The sequence below is a fragment of the Myxine glutinosa genome, chromosome 7 (genome assembly GCF_964187855.1).
Source record: "Myxine glutinosa chromosome 7, kmMyxGlut1.1, whole genome shotgun sequence".
Taxonomy (NCBI): Eukaryota; Metazoa; Chordata; class Myxini; order Myxiniformes; family Myxinidae; genus Myxine; species Myxine glutinosa.
Genome location: NC_136267.1, coordinates 35,294,988 through 35,311,073, shown reverse-complemented (window position 1 = coordinate 35,311,073; position 16,086 = coordinate 35,294,988). Strand labels below are relative to the sequence as shown.

At 43.2% G+C, this 16,086-nt stretch overlaps 1 protein-coding gene across 6 annotated transcripts in view; it reads left to right on the top strand.

The window, feature by feature from the left end:
* LOC144888210 (sushi, von Willebrand factor type A, EGF and pentraxin domain-containing protein 1-like) overlaps positions 1–16,086 on the top strand; it is a 106,171-nt gene that overhangs the window by 72,560 nt on the left and 17,525 nt on the right. For 5 of the 6 annotated variants that reach the window (XM_078781478.1, XM_078781479.1, XM_078781481.1 and 2 more), the window contains 3 exons: positions 1,956–2,035; positions 9,176–9,308; positions 14,518–14,629. In XM_078781478.1, the coding sequence (XP_078637604.1) occupies positions 1,956–2,035; positions 9,176–9,308; positions 14,518–14,629 (325 nt within the window). The remainder of the gene's footprint in view (positions 1–1,955; positions 2,036–9,175; positions 9,309–14,517; positions 14,630–16,086) is intronic. The other variant, XM_078781482.1, reaches the window with a different exon arrangement.

Below are 16,086 nucleotides of genomic sequence, written 5' to 3'. Positions count from 1 at the left end.
ATCACACTCCTCCCTCCAGGTCTTCAAAACAGCTGTTCACCACCATCTCTTATCTTCCCCCATCCAAAACCTTGATCTTTTCTACCCCCACTAATTCACCCCAGATCCACCTTGTTTGAAATTCCAACTTCTTTCCTGGAAGTCTTGGCAGTGTCCATATGTTTTATACCTCTCCCACCCCCCCCCCCCTTCCCATGCTTCCCCCCCAAAGCCCTCTCCCTCCCACAGTTCTCTCGATGTCTCCATGTCTCTCGGTCCCTGCTCTCAAATGTTGTGTTTGTGTCCTTCCCCCTCTCTCCCCATCTTGTCTACCGCTCCCGATGTTATTTGTTTTGTGTGTCTGTTTGTCTTTCTGTGTGATTAATGTTCGCTGTTTCACGAGCCTCGATCTTGTATACAAAAAAAAAGAAAAAAAAAGACCAGCGACGGCCAGCGCAGCAGGCTCAGAAGACTGAGGAATGGTGTCCCGCAGGGTTCTGTTCTCTCGCCAATGCTATTTAACATCTACATCTACGACCTGCCGGATACAACATCCAGAAAGTACGGTTACGCGGACGACCTGGCCATCATGCTGCGACGACCAACATGGAAGGCGATGGAAAACGGTATCAACCAAGACATGGGCACCTTCGTAGCCTACCTCCGGAGGTGGCGTTTGCAGCTCGGCATTGGTCAGACAGTGTCAGCGGCATACCATCTTAACAACAGAGAAGCCAAAATGGAACTGGACGTGTTCGTTGACAACAAACGCCTGGAGTTCCAGCAAGCCCCAAAGTACCTCGGTGTTCGCCTAGATCGGATACTGTCCTTCAAGAAACACCTAGAAGAAGTTAAGGCCAAGGTGACATCAAGGGTCTCGCTTATCCGATGTCTCGCTGGTACGACCTGGGGAGCCTCCGCCAAGACCCTACGAATATCCACGCAAGCCCTGGTCTTCTCTGCAGCCGAATAATGCGCCCCAGCCTGGAGCAGAAGCCCACACGTGAGAAAGGTTGATGTTGCCATTAACAACGCCCTCAGCATTGTCTCTGGTTGCTTGAAGCCCACCCCGGCATTCCACCTGCCAGTCCTAGCGGGAATCGCCCCGGCCGGCCTCCGACGGGAGGCTGCTATCCTCGCCCTGGCAAGGAATGCCCAGAAACACGACTGGCACATCCTGCACAACACCACAACGATAGTGGCGCCTCCAAGCAGACTCAGGTCCCGCCATCCCTACAACAGGGCGACACAAGAGATGCTCAGTTCTATCCCTGAGGACCTGTCTAGAAGCGCATGGCTGGCAGCATCCTGGAAGCAGGTGTGGGAAACGGCCGGGCCCACCCGCATCCACCGCTACATCTGGGACCCAGGAGGTGGCGTCGTAGGAGAAGACCTACCACGCCTGCAATGGACCTTGCTGAACCGTCTAAGTACGGGGGTCGGCCGCTTCAAATCAACGCTGAAGATGTGGGGCCTGGCAGACAGCGCCGCGTACGAGTGTGGCGAGCCTGAGCAGACTGCCGAACACATAATTACCACCTGCCCCCTATACAGACCACCTTCAGAAGCCGGCCTCTTCGACGTAGGACCAGAGACGAGGGCATGGCTGCACGACACTGAGCTGGCCATCTGATGATACACCAAAGAAGAAGAAGAAGAAGAGGGTCGAAGAGGCTGCACTGACAGTGGGGCAGTGGGACAATACGTGAATTCAACAATATGAACAACCTTTAAGTAGTTTGGGAGAAGGGGGCAGGGATAATGAGAGTCATTGGTTAGAATGGAAGATGAAATGATGGTGCACTGTCATCTTGAAGTTATATGGGGGAAAAGTTGGAATGGAACAGATTATGAGAAAAGAGGTTCCACAAGTAAGTGAAGAGGAACAAAGGATCAGTGGAGGTGACCTTTCCTAATTTATCCCTTTAATCTTCTAACTCTAAATTTTCCAATTTTGTTTTCCTTCCTTCCCATAGACTCCGATCGTACCTGCATGATATCACAAGGATCCTTAAACAACAACAACCTGAGAATTCCTCCGATTTATCAATATGTGGTAGGCTCAAGCGTTTTTGCAACACACAAACTCATGTGAATGGAATTAAACTAACAGCAAATAAGGTTGATGAATCATACACAATCATACCATTATTTATCAGTGAGGAACAATTTGTTTTGTGGATACTACACACACACACACACACACACACACACACACACACACACACACACACACACACACACACACACACACACACACACACACACACACACAATTATATATATATATATATATATATATATATATATATATATATATATATATATATGTATATATATATATATATATATAATTATATATACTAGCAACAGTACCCGCCCTACGGGCGGGGCTTCAATTGGGAAGCCCAAATGAAAAGGTAAAATATCAGAAATTGAAGGCTTTTTTATTTTAAACGATTCATATAAACATCCGTTGAATCATATCACACGCACATCATCAAAATCTAAACAGTACATGGCTAAACAGTACATGGACGATCACGTACCATGTACGTCTCGCATCTCGCTCGCGCTCATGTTGTCCCGATAATGATCCTTCCGCAGGTTCACCGACGGAAACCATGTTACGACTTTTACTTCCTCGAGACGGTCAAGTTCGCTCATCTTTACGGTGCACTGGCACAATCTGAGAACGGCCCGTGCAGGGGCTGATCCGAGGATCTCTTCAAACCGTCCGATCGGCAGTAGCAACGGGCGGTGTGTACAAAGGGCAGGGACTTAATCAATGCGAGCTGATGACTCGCGCTTCCTGGGAATTCCTCGTTCGTGGGACACTTCTAAAGCCCCAGTCCCCAACACGGATGGGGCTCATCGGTTTACCCGAGCCTGACGGCGAAGGGCAAGGTACACGCTGGCCCGTCCAGTGTAGCGCGCGTGCGGCCCCGGACATCGAAGGGCATTGAACGTTCATTGAACATTAAACGTTCATTAAACATTAAACGTTCATTAAAGGATTACGAAACGAAAAACATTACGAAATTACGTTCACACCGTCACGTCAAACACTACCGTGAACACATACATCGTCACAACATCGTCACAATGAGAACATCGTCACAATGAACATTATGCAAACGCGAATGTTATGCGGGAGCCCAAACCTGAGAATGCTGGAGACCAAAGCTGAAATTGGGAAAACTAAATAGCCTATTTTACTCCCAGGGGTCCCAGGATTACCCACCCAAAATATCTTTGCGATCGGTTCAGCAGTTTTTACGGTACATTCGAACAGACAGATGGTCATTTGGTGAATTATGGTAAGATATATATATATATATATATATATATATATATATATATATATATATATATATATATATATATATATACATATATATATATACATATATATATATATATATATATATATATATATATATATATATATATATATATATATATATATATATATATATATATATTGTTACGGTCCGCGGATTAGATGTTATTTTTTACCGAGCGGTGGTGTAACCACGGCCGAACAGTTGTTCCCCGACTAAACCCGATTCACCCGATTCACCCAAACGTTGGCCGTATCGCGCCACAGATACTCAATCTGGAAAACTCTAAAGCGACCGAATGCAAAGAGGAAGAAGAAGACGTACAGAAGAGTAACGGGGTTTATTATGTACACATACACAAGCAAGAAGAACAGTCACGATTATTTACAGGGGACATGAGACGCAGGCGACACTGCAAATTACTAGCTTATCTAACAGGCTTACTTAATACCCAGGACAGGACAAACGAAGACACAGACTCACACGGGGAATTGCAGAGTGGATTGACTGGAAGGAGAGGAAAGTCCACTGGGTTCGGCAGCACGATCCGCACGTTCTGCAGCCGCCGTTCCTTCGCGGCCCTGCTCCGAACTGCCATCCAGGCCCCTAAGCGGCTGGCGAGCGTTGTTGCTGCTGCTGCTGTAGACGCTGCCGCTGGCGAGCAAGGTGACGAATAGCAGGCTTTTGCGCTTCCCTGGATGACCTCTGCTTTTGGACCTCACAACTCAGCTCTGCTCTGATGATCCAGCTCTTTCCTTTGCACCTCACCACGCAGCTCAGCTCAGCCTTGGACCTTTTTGCAACTCTCTTGGACTCATCTGCTTGTCTCTCCCTTTGGGGAGCGTCCCCACGGCGGGTTATATAGGCCCCGCCCTTCACCCTTTGCGAACCTCCCCCAAGCATTCTCTCTCTGCCCTCTCAAGCCAAACCCCTCGTTCTGGGTTGGATGAGCGGGGCCGACTTACTCCTCCCCTCTATGACGAGGTGGAGACCCGCCTTTCTTCCCCAACCCTGCCTCGTGGTCAATGGCGGCTTTGGAGGGGATGTAATTGCCAAATTGAGGCTTGGCCATTACGAAAGGGGAAATGGAGGTTTTTTTGGGGGAATGGGAATGAAGGGAATCTCTCTCTTTTACTCGGTGCAATGGAGTGTCATTTTAATGGAAGACAAGGCCTTACTCTAAAACACATAATAAGATATAAGCTACTGAACAAGGGTTTTATCGGGTCCTGCAATGTGGTGTTTCATGGAATAACTACCGAGACGCCCTTTTTATCTTTACACAACTCCGGAGGCAGGAGGCGCAGAATAAACAATAATAATAATAAAGCACACAATAAAAAAAATACAGTCCTCATATCCGCAACAATATATATATATATATATATATATATATATATATATATATATATATATATATATATATATATATATATATATATATATATATATATACACACACACACACAGACTTGGCATTTAATATGGAATATTTTTTTTGTGGGGGTGAACTTACTTTTCAAGATGTCTTAGAACCAAAAGTTCATTGGAATTATGTTGAAATTATTCTAGATTTTGTTAATGTGACCTTTAAAAGAAACAAAAACCACATTTGACATTTCGAAGCAAATAAATTGATCCTTGAAAGTGATGTAAACTGATATCGAACTCAATTCATGGACAGTACAGTGTTAAACTTCTGTACGTTTTCCAGAAGTATCTCTTTATTTTGCACATTAGCCAAAAATTTTTTTAACAAAAACAAAAGTTAAATTACGACTGGAATTACGGACAGTAAAATTACAGTTCCGTACTTCATGTAACCCCCACGAGCATTCAGGAGAGCACGTACACGTTGAGGCATGCTGTTCACAAGATTTGCCAAGGTTTGGACAGGAATCGCTTGCCATGCAGTGCAAATAGCCTGCTGCAATTCATGCACAGAGGCAGGCTGCTGGTCCAAGTTGTCAATTTGACGCGTTAATTCTGCCCACAAGTTCTCTATCGGATTCATATCCGGGGACATGGCAGGCCACTCCATATGCTCTACACCACGGTCAGCAAGAAAGTGTTGGATCATGCGAGCACGATAAGGCCGTGCATTGTCATCTTTGAAGACAAAGTTTCCTCGAAAGGCTGCACGAGCAAATGGAAGCAATGTTTCTTCCAGAATGGCGCTGTGCTTGAACTGGTTCAGGTTTCCCTTCAGAACAACCAGGTCAGTTTTGCCCCCTACATGAAAAGCAGCCCAAACAGTCGCCCCACCACCTCCAGCTTGGACTCTTGGCACTATACAATCTTTGTTGTAGGCTTCATGCACTTGTCTGCGCACTCGGACGCGGCAATCTTGACGATAGACCAGAAATCTAGCCTGGTCACTGAAGAACACGTGATTCCAGTGTCCTGGCTGCCATTGGCGGTGCTCTCTGGGCCATTGCAATCGGCGCTGGCGGTGTTGTCTGGTCAGGCGTGGCTTTCTCAGGGGACGCCTGGCACGACAGCCTGCTTGAACCAGTCGTTGGTTGACTAGCCTTCTGGATACAGGCACATTTGTCAGTTGCTGCCACTCAGCCCTAAGCCGATTGACTTGGTACGGCCATTGCGGACTTACCGGTGCAGCTGGCGATCATCCCTCCTTGTGGTTCTGCGGGGACGTCCTGGCCTCGTTATTGGAGAAGGGACACCCCTCTAAGCATTTCGTTTCAGGATATTTGACACCTGACCTTGAGTGATGCCATACTGCCGAGCAATAGCACGCTGTTTCATGCCGTAATTTCGTAAAGCCACCACTCCATGACAAACAGCATTGTCGAGTTGAAGGACCATCTCCAGAGGAAGCGGCAATAACTTTTGGAGACGTGCAGCAGTTGTTTTCCACTAATACAGAACGCAACAACCCTTGCATACCCGACTGTGAAGCCAATCATCAAATGCACCTGTCCGTACATGTTTGCCACGCCACCTGTGATATAATCCTGTTGTTGACTTCTTGCTGCGACAGACAATCAGTGACATGGTTCTTTCAACAAATAAATCACCAAAGTGTAAACGAAACTCACCAGATTGATATACTGAGTTCAGAAAGTAAACCCAAGTCAAGAAAAAAAAAATATTCCATATTAAATGCCAAGTCTGTATATATATTAATGTATAGATATATATATATAGTCGGACCCTGCTATTTGCGGTTCCTCTATTCACGGGTGATAAAATGTGACATGTTTCTCTATTCACGGAAAAGAGTCCCGCGAATTCGCGTTTTTTTTTTCTGTTCACGGCACTGTTCCGCGAATTCACGTTTTTTTTCTATTCGCGGCAATGTTCCGCGAATTCACAGTTTTTTTCCCTATTCACGGCAGTGTTCCGTGAATTCACGGTTTGTCAGGGGCACAAAAAAAATATTTCACGAGCCGCTAGCTTGACACATATAAAACCCATCTTTTACCAGCCATGCATAAAGCAGCTTGACACAAAAAAACACATCTACGAGCTGCGATCATGACCTGCTTCTACATTCACTGCTGTGTGCTTTGCGTTTTCAAGGTTTTCGCGGCCGCAAATTTTAGCCGCACTATAATTTGGAGCTTCGGGGGATGTTCCACCAGATGTGTAAACAAGTCAACCCCACGAATTATAGAATGCAAACGCTTCATTAAATCTATTATTGAAATTAGCAGCTGGGCTCAATATGGCATCATCTGATAACATCCCCCACAAACAATTTGTAGATTATTCACCCATCCCGCAGCTACCCACAATGCCCGGCATTCCTTCAATAAACTGGAAATGGTACCTGGTGTTGTTGTTTTTTAAAATTTGTAAGCATTTTTTCATGAAACTGTAATCATGTGCATTTGTGGTCGAAAACATATTAAACTTTATAAAAATTTCCTCTATGAATCAGGAACCGCCGGGAACCTATAACGTATACGTCCGCGAGCATAGACACCCTTTTCCCCATTGAAACAATGCCACGGTATACATTCGTAGGATTTTCATCTACCTTCGTGGATTATCATCGACATTCGTGGGATTTGCCTCACCATTTGCAGGATTATCGCCGACATTCGTGGGTTTTGTCTTGCCATTTTCAGGACTTTCATCAACCTTCGCGGATTATCGTCGACATTCTAGGGATTTGCCTCACCATTCGCGGATTTTGCCATGCCATTCGCGGTTTGTTCCTCTCTATTCGTGGATTTTCGTGACTCGGGAACCTATCCCCCCTTTTTCCATTGAAACCAATGCCCCGCCATTTGCGGTTTCACAATTTGCAGCATTTTCCAGGAACCCCTCGAATAGCGGGGTCTGACGGTACCTGTATATTCATTGACCTGATATGCAAATCCTCTTCAAATTTGACAGGAGGTCTAAGGGTCACACAAAGAAGCTGTGTAGCCGTTTTAGGTAAGGGAGGGAATGGAAGCGGAACAAACACTAGAAACAAATTTGACCAGATGCCACCAGGATTTGGAGGAGGGAGAAAGGTTTGAGAGTACAGACTTGAGGGTAGAGATATATTGTTTCCTGGCTCTCCTGAGCATAGACACACTTGTTCCGAGCTTGGTGGAAGGAAATGAGATTTCCTTCATTTGGATTTGCCTTCCATGAGGTGAAGGCAAGTTGCTTCATGGCAACTGCCTCACCACAATATTCAGTGTACCATGGACAGGAGGAAGGGTATGACAACTGAAGACGACATGGATAAATCTGCACATGAGAGAGAGCAATTTTCTTTGGAAGAATTCCCAGGGTGAGTTGATGTCATAGACAGTAGAGATGGAAGAGAAGTCTAGAAGTTTGATGGCTGCTTGATAAACATACCTGTCGGCATGGCAGAGGGCCAAGTATGAAATTTTATGCCTCCGCCGACTTGTGTTTTCAGGTTGTCCATCCGTCCATGATAGGTTTTCGTTACCACGATAACTTGAGAACCGCTGAACGGATATAAGTCAACCTTGGTGCAAATATGTATAATGAGGTGAAGATGAACCGATTCGATTTTGGGGCCACGATGTTAAAGGCTAATCTAGTCAGAGGAACCGGTCAGAGGTCATGTTAGGGAAAAATCCTTTTACCGCGATAACTTGTGAACCAGTAATGGGATTCTGACCAAAGTTGGTACAAGTAGGTATTGTTATGAAAAGACAAACATATTTTATTTTGGGGTCAAAAACGATTGTGGACACACAACAACGAGGGAACCGGGTAGGCCTCAAATAACCCGGTATGAAAAGTCTGACAAATACTCACAAATTTTCACGAATTTTAAAACAAAATCGAACTAAAAGCACACAATAAATACAGACACAGCAAAATAAACAGTAGAAAAATCGACAAAACGACCGAGAGTACTTATCTTTGAGGATGCTGGAGGAGTTGAATCAGCATGACCAAGGAAGTTTTTGAAAAAAAGGAATAGAGTTTTTGTTATTTTCTGTTATTCCTGACATGTAACCTCCTTCAACTATAACAGTGTTTCGTTTGATCTTTCCAGTTGTGAATAAAAGTTGATTTGGAAAAATTGTTTGGAACTATACAATTCGTAATTCATCTAAATGTGGCATTACTGCTAGGGGTGAATACTTTTCAGGCCACTGCATATGTAATATAATGGAGCTAATGCGTATTTGGTTAAACATATGCGCAGTATATATAGCCATATATGCATTCGCTCCTTTGTATTAGGAAGATATGAAGAACCCTAATAAATAAATTGCACATTTCAAAATTGATTTTGCTGTTGTTTTCGTCAAGGTTAGTTCAAGTACAAAGTGGTCGTGGACGGGCTTTGCATTTTGAGATGCTTTCTAGTTCTCTCTGTTCTCTTCCTGTAATCTCATTGCATGCAGGATATTGGTGGTTCTTACCACTACAAGGTTCCTGAAGGAGAGAATGTGAATTTCTTTTGCTATTCAGGCAGTACACCCAACCGGGAGCGTACATGCACAGGTGGAGTAATCGACCTACCAATTTGTGAAACAGGTGAATCATGGCATACCTATATCCTCTGATTTGAATGCATCCTCTCATGTGAATGAAAGTATATATTTTACTTACCGATTACCAAAGAGCCATTGACATGCAGAATAGAATAACAGGAATAACAATGGAATGGAGGAATAACACAAAAACAATTTTACAATTACCCATGGTAGAACAAAATGGGATGGAGTCAGCATGTGTAGAATATATCGTGGAGGTGCATTGATGAGCACGTGAGGTAGTGATGGGCATCGGATCATTCAGATATTTTTTACGGTCATCACATCAAGAGGTAATAAATATATTATTGGACCTATCCATGCAAACATGGGTAAGCCGGTTCGTCTCAACAACTATGCAGTATCTGTTCTCTTCCTGTAATAAAGCCTTCCCCCAAATATCTTGCCTCCATGCAATGCAATCCTGAGCATCCACTCTGGCTAAGCCAAGAAGTTTCATATCCTTGGATACAACAGAATCCCAGATTAATCTTGATCTGCCCATGTCCCTCTTTCCAGCAACATGTAGGTGCCCATCTATCCTTTCAACATGACCAAACCATCTCAGTCGGTTCCTCCTCAAAACAACCCATAAAACTATCTAGGCCTATTCTCTATCTCCTCAATTCCAAAGAGATTTTTCCTTAACCCTGCTTTTCGCTTCGCAAGCACAGGCTAAACAAGTACAAAGAGTTTTAATTAAAACAAAAACCGCGTCGATGTTACACAATGCCTAGATGCAGCTGTGCTTATAACGTCGATGTTATAGGCACAGGACATTCCTATTGATTCGATTACTTGATGTTATTTTTGTGCAAAGTGAAAATATATATCGGCAATTTCCCGTGTGTGGCGACGAATTTTTAATATATCTCGGCATTTTCCCGTCTGTTATTTCAGGCGGTGTATGACTGACCATGCCGCGATTTAAAATATATATATCTCGGCAATTTCCCGTATGTGGCGACACGTGAACGAAGCTATGCTCCTCTCTCCACATTATTGTGACGACGTATAAATTAAATATTTCATCGTGACGATTGTCATCAAATGGACGAATTTTTAATATATCTCGGCATTTTCCCGTCTGTTATTTCAGGCGGTGTATGACTGAGCATGCCGCGATTTAAAATATATATATATATATATCTCGGCATTTTCCCGTCTGTTATTTCGGGCGGTGTATGACTGAGCATGCCGCGATTTAAACAAAATATATATATCTCGGCATTTTCCCGTCTGTTATTTCGGGCGGTGTATGACTGAGCATGCCGCGATTTAAACAAAATATATATATCTCGGCATTTTCCCGTCTGTTATTTCGGGCGGTGTATGCCTGACCATGCCGCGATTTAAAAATATATATATCTCAATGGACTTGAAGTTACAGGCCTTTGAGAATTCATTTCGTTCTATAAAGGGCAACTTTCATCGGATTTTCTTCCCGTTTTTTTTCAACCGAGTCTAAAACTATGTTAGCGACTGTGAAAAATGAAATGATATATCGAATTTGATTTGAAATAAAACTGTGTGAGAGAGGAAGACACCACGGGCCTACAAAACAGACCTCAAAGCTATGCGAGTTAATAAAATGGTGGATATTTGTTTATATGAAGCCTCTCCCAAAATGGGTGGAGCTTCGAGGTTTTGTCTTCTCTGCAAGAACAACAAGAAGAAGAAGAACAACAAGACGAAGAAGAAGAACAACAACAACAACAGCAGAGGGCACTCTATGAGCAGCGTCTGCGACGCGGCTAAAAAAATGCAAAGTATGATATTGTCTGAAATAAATTGTGTAATTGTTAATTTAAAGGACACTACAGCAAGTATCCACAACGTTGTGGATGCATTCACCACTAAGCAAACCAATATATTCACATAGACGTAATGTTATAATTGGAGGGAGGGGGTGTGCTCCAAAGGCACATATTCGGTCATCCGAACATAACTTCAACCTCACTTAACTACATATTAGAGACAAATATTAAACAAATCAATAAAGAACAAAGGAAATATTCAAATGAACAATTTAATGAACCGTTACAGGGGCACTAACCATAATGTAGGGCTGATATTGTGTGGTGACTTCTAGTTTTACATTCATAATTTGCTACATGAACAGGCGGTGCGGGCAGAATCAATTCACCAAGCTTGTTCCTCACATACTGACGCGCTCCTCGAAAACGTTCGGTTAGTCAGGTGTGGTTTAAACCAGGAACAACCAATCAACTCTGAGTACGTGAGGAGGAAGCACGAGGATGAAGAAGAAGAGGGTTTTTACGCAGACTCTCTACTTTCGAGGGGCTTGGAGCTAAAGGTGTGATAACGTGTAGCGATTTAATACTGTACTTCACTCTTCTTTGGTTTCCCTTGGAACTATCAGCAGAGTGCTACTTCACCACCAGCTCGCTGTTCACGACAACCCATTGAGCTTTTCTACTTCCCGGGGCTAACGACTATGACCACATGAGTAGAAATTCACATACACATTATACATACTTGTACTACGTTTGATTTCTACAATTGCTTGTCTGGACAGGAGAGGTGCATGTGTGGAATGGAAGGGTTACATGCAGGGAGAGACATGCCTTCGTGTCTCAGACAGACTGCTTAAATAATCTGTAAGCTGGGAAAACAAAGGGGAGAGATTCCCAGAGCAATACGGCGCTGCCCTCACTCTGATCAGGTTTCCGGGTGAGTCGAGAGGCGAATCTATAATCAAGAAATCTCTGATTGAGCTATTGAACAAGCCGCGGCAAATCCAGAGTGAAGAGGTCGTCACCGAGGTGCTGAGGGATTTTTTTTTTTTTTGTATACAGAATCGAGGCTCGTGAAAGAGCTAACATTTATCACACAAAAAAAATCAAATAAACAAACAAGATATATAAAAAGAGGGAACGGTAGACAAGATGGGGAGAGAAGGGGAAGCACACAAACACAACATTTGAGAGCAGGGACATCGGGAGATGTGTGGGAGGGAGAGGGCTTGGGGGGAGGAGGCGTGGGAAGGGGGAGGGGGGTGGGAGAAGTATAAAACACAAGGACACCAAGGACTTCCAGGAAAGAAGTTGGTATTTCAAAAAAGTGTATTTGGGGTGAAATTAGCGGGGGTAGAAAAGATCAAGGTTTTGGGTCGGGGAAGATAAGAGATTTTGGTGAACAGCTGTTTTAAAGACTTGGAGGGAGGAGTGGGATTGAAGAGAGTGAGGGAGTTTAAGATGTTTAAGTGAGGATGGTGCGATCAGAGTGCCAAATTAGATTCATTAATTAGATCAGACCAGATGAATACGAATACAGTATTTGTACAAAGACAAATTTTGTGTTGAGAAAAGCAAGAGGGCTAATCAAGGCTGCAAAACTAGATGGACAAACATTATAATACAATATGTCAGGTGTTCATTACCTCAGTCACCGAAGGTGGGTAGAGGTTATGTTTTCATGCCTGTCGGTCTGTTTGTGAACAGGATATCTCAAAAGGTTGTGGGTGGATTCGGATGAAATGTGGTGGAGAGGTTGGGTATATGACAAGGCCGAAATTAATATATTTTGGTGAAGATCTACATCCAGATACTAGAATTTTCAGTGATTCTTCTCCATTGAGAGATAGGGGGGGAAAAACAATATAAGCAGGTTATCTCAAAAAGTTGTGGATGGATTTGGATGAAACTTGGTGGACTGGTTGAGTGTGTGACAAGGACGAATTGATTTGATTTTGGTGAATATCCAAATACGGATCCTGACACTATATATATTTATTATTTTTAAAGTAATTCTTCACCATTGTGTGATAGGTCCAAAAAGTGCTCAGCATCATCCCGTTTCGGCCCTTCAACCTCGATACGGTCAGCTAAGGTGGGCCAGCAGAGGCACATACGCCTCCACATGCAGCAGCTACACCTGGATGCGTACATACCCCCACGATGCGCCAGTGAGAACACAGACTACAACAACAAAACCGCCTCCAGTCTCAGAATCCACAGCCCTTCACTCACACACCAAAAGGAAAACCAACCAACTCACCTATCCTTACAACATGCACCACTCAAACAAAAAAAACATTCATGCAAAACCGCAAAACACCACACCACACCCACACCACCACACACACACACACACACACACACACACACACACACACACACACACACACACACACACACACACACATACACACACACACACACACACACACCTCCATTTCTCTTCCACGCTCAGTCACTACCCCCTTTAGGCTGAAATGAACCACCACCCACAACCTCAACCTACACCGTTCGACGTGCCTCCATAAACTTCCTCCATATCCAAAGTGAGCCTTTCAAGGCAACTTGGGCCACTCTGTCACACATCCTCCTTCTTTCTGTACCACACACTCCAAGCCGAGCAAGAAATGCAGAAAAGGAATTGCCAATATACCCGCGACACCCTACCTCAAATGGCTGACAAGAAACTCGCCAACCCTTCTCCTGACACTCTGCCTCCAGCTCACTGTACTTTCATCTCTTCCTCTTGTGCACCTCCTCCATGTTCTCTTCCCAAGGTACAGACAATTCCCCTAAAATTATCTGACTTGTTGGACCTGAGCAGATGACAATGTGAGGCCGCAACCTTGTCACACAGATCTCCTCTGGGAATACCAATTGTGGCTTTAGGTTTGCCACCACCTGCCAATTTATGTAAACTATTAGCAAACTGTTTTTGTAAACTATTAGCAAACTGTTTATGTAAACTATTAGCAAACTGTTTATGTAAACTATTAGCAAACTGTTTATGTAAACAGTATGAGCAAACCGTATATGTAAACTGTATTAGCAAACTGTTTATGTAAACTGTATTAGAAAACTGTTTATTTAAACTGTATTCGCAAACTGTTTATGTAAACTTTATTCGCAAACTGTTTATGTAAACTATTAGCAAACTGTTTATGCAAACTGTATTAGCAAACTGTTTATGTAAACTGTATTAGCAAACTGTTTATGCAAATTTTTCAAAATCTTTTTTTCACGGGAATTATGGACAGTACGATATGAACTACATCATTGATATTACTTCTGGAGAAAAAAACTGATAATAACTTAATATGTTTTGCATTTTTTTTTTCCCCATTGGTTGCTCAAACGTGAGATAAGGCAGTGTAATGTATATATTATTTCAGGTCAAATTAGAACAGTTGATTATCATGCAGTTCGTTCACCCATCTCTCCTTTTCATAGGTTGCAAATCATGGTTGATCAATCACGGTGGAATTCGGAGCTGGTTATCAAAGTCCTTTGAGATTATTGTGTCATGTGCTGCTCGCCATCTCTCTTACGCTCATAAGATAAGGTCAGTTCCTCCATGCAGGTTTTTCAACTCCGACCTTTTCTTGTTAATTCATTTAAAACTGCAAATATCCAACTTCATAAGACTTCTGATAGTAAGGGAAACATATGAAAATCTGTTAACTAAATTGTTACCAAAAAATTTCTTCACCAATATGTTTGTAAAGGTGTGTAATAACATGTGTTAAAATGTTGAAGGTCAACTCCCGTGGGAAACCCAGAAGAAAAGCTGTTGAATTCGGGTACCGAAAAATTATTTTCGAGAATTTTTTTTTTTTTAATCGGCCCTTAAGTAACTTATGAGGGGTCAAATAAGGGTTTTTCATGATTCTGAGTTGATTGTTAACATTTATATTTCACCACAGACACTCCTTTGTGGAAAAATAATTTCTAAATATATCTCATTTTCTACTTTGCAGGACATGGAGTCTAGCAATATGGATGAAGACGTTACTCCACCTGTGCTCAATTACTTCATCTGTGCACGCTCGGATACACCAGCTGAAAGGCTCATACAGGCAACTCCAAAGGGATACTCAACTTTATTGAAACAAGCAGAAACTGTCGAAAATGTTACTGTTGTGGAACGTATGAAGGAGGCTCAAAAGGAAGGAAAACTGAGGTACCACCAGAAGTGTAAAAATGATCTGTACAACAACTTTGTTGCAACCACCAAGAAGTCAGCTCAAGCATCAAAGGCAGAGAAAGAGTCATCAAAGTTGAAGAGAAGACGCACTACTTGTGAGTTCAGTTCATCAACTGGCTGCAGTTCTAGAAGATCACAGTCAGTTGACCTCCTGTATAAGGATGTATGCATTCTTTGCAACCAACCAGCCCAGCTCTACAAAAATAATCCAGCACAAGCTAGAAAGAAATACAGAGTGCCAGATAATTTGACTGCAGATACACTGAAGGCAAGCTTGCTGAAGACAGCACGGAGTCGCGGGGATGACTGGGGCACTGAAGTCACTGGACGCCTGGAAGGGATCAACGACTTGGTAGCAGAAGAAACACTGTACCATTTGCGATGCAAACTTATGTTTGTGAGAGGTGACAGTTTGTCCAAGACTGATGAGGAAGGAAAAAGGAAGAGAGGACAGAGGAGTATTGATCAGGAGCGAGAGGCAGTTTTTATTGAATTCTGCGAATGGTTAGACTCAGAATTAGAGCATGGTGTAATGAACATGGACCAAGTCCATGAAAAGCTGCAGGAGTTTGATCAGTCATCAGAGAAGAGCCTTTCTTCTTCAAAGCATTGGCTAAAGATAAAACTTCTAGAGAAATACGAAGACACCTTGTATTTCACAACACAGGAAAGAAGGGCAGATGTACTCTGTCTCAAAGATGGCACCGACAATATTCTGCGAGCGCATCATGCTAATCTTGACCATGGAGATGAGAAGACTCAGATCATAAAGACGGCACTCAAGTTCATATCCAATGATATTGCCTTGATTGATT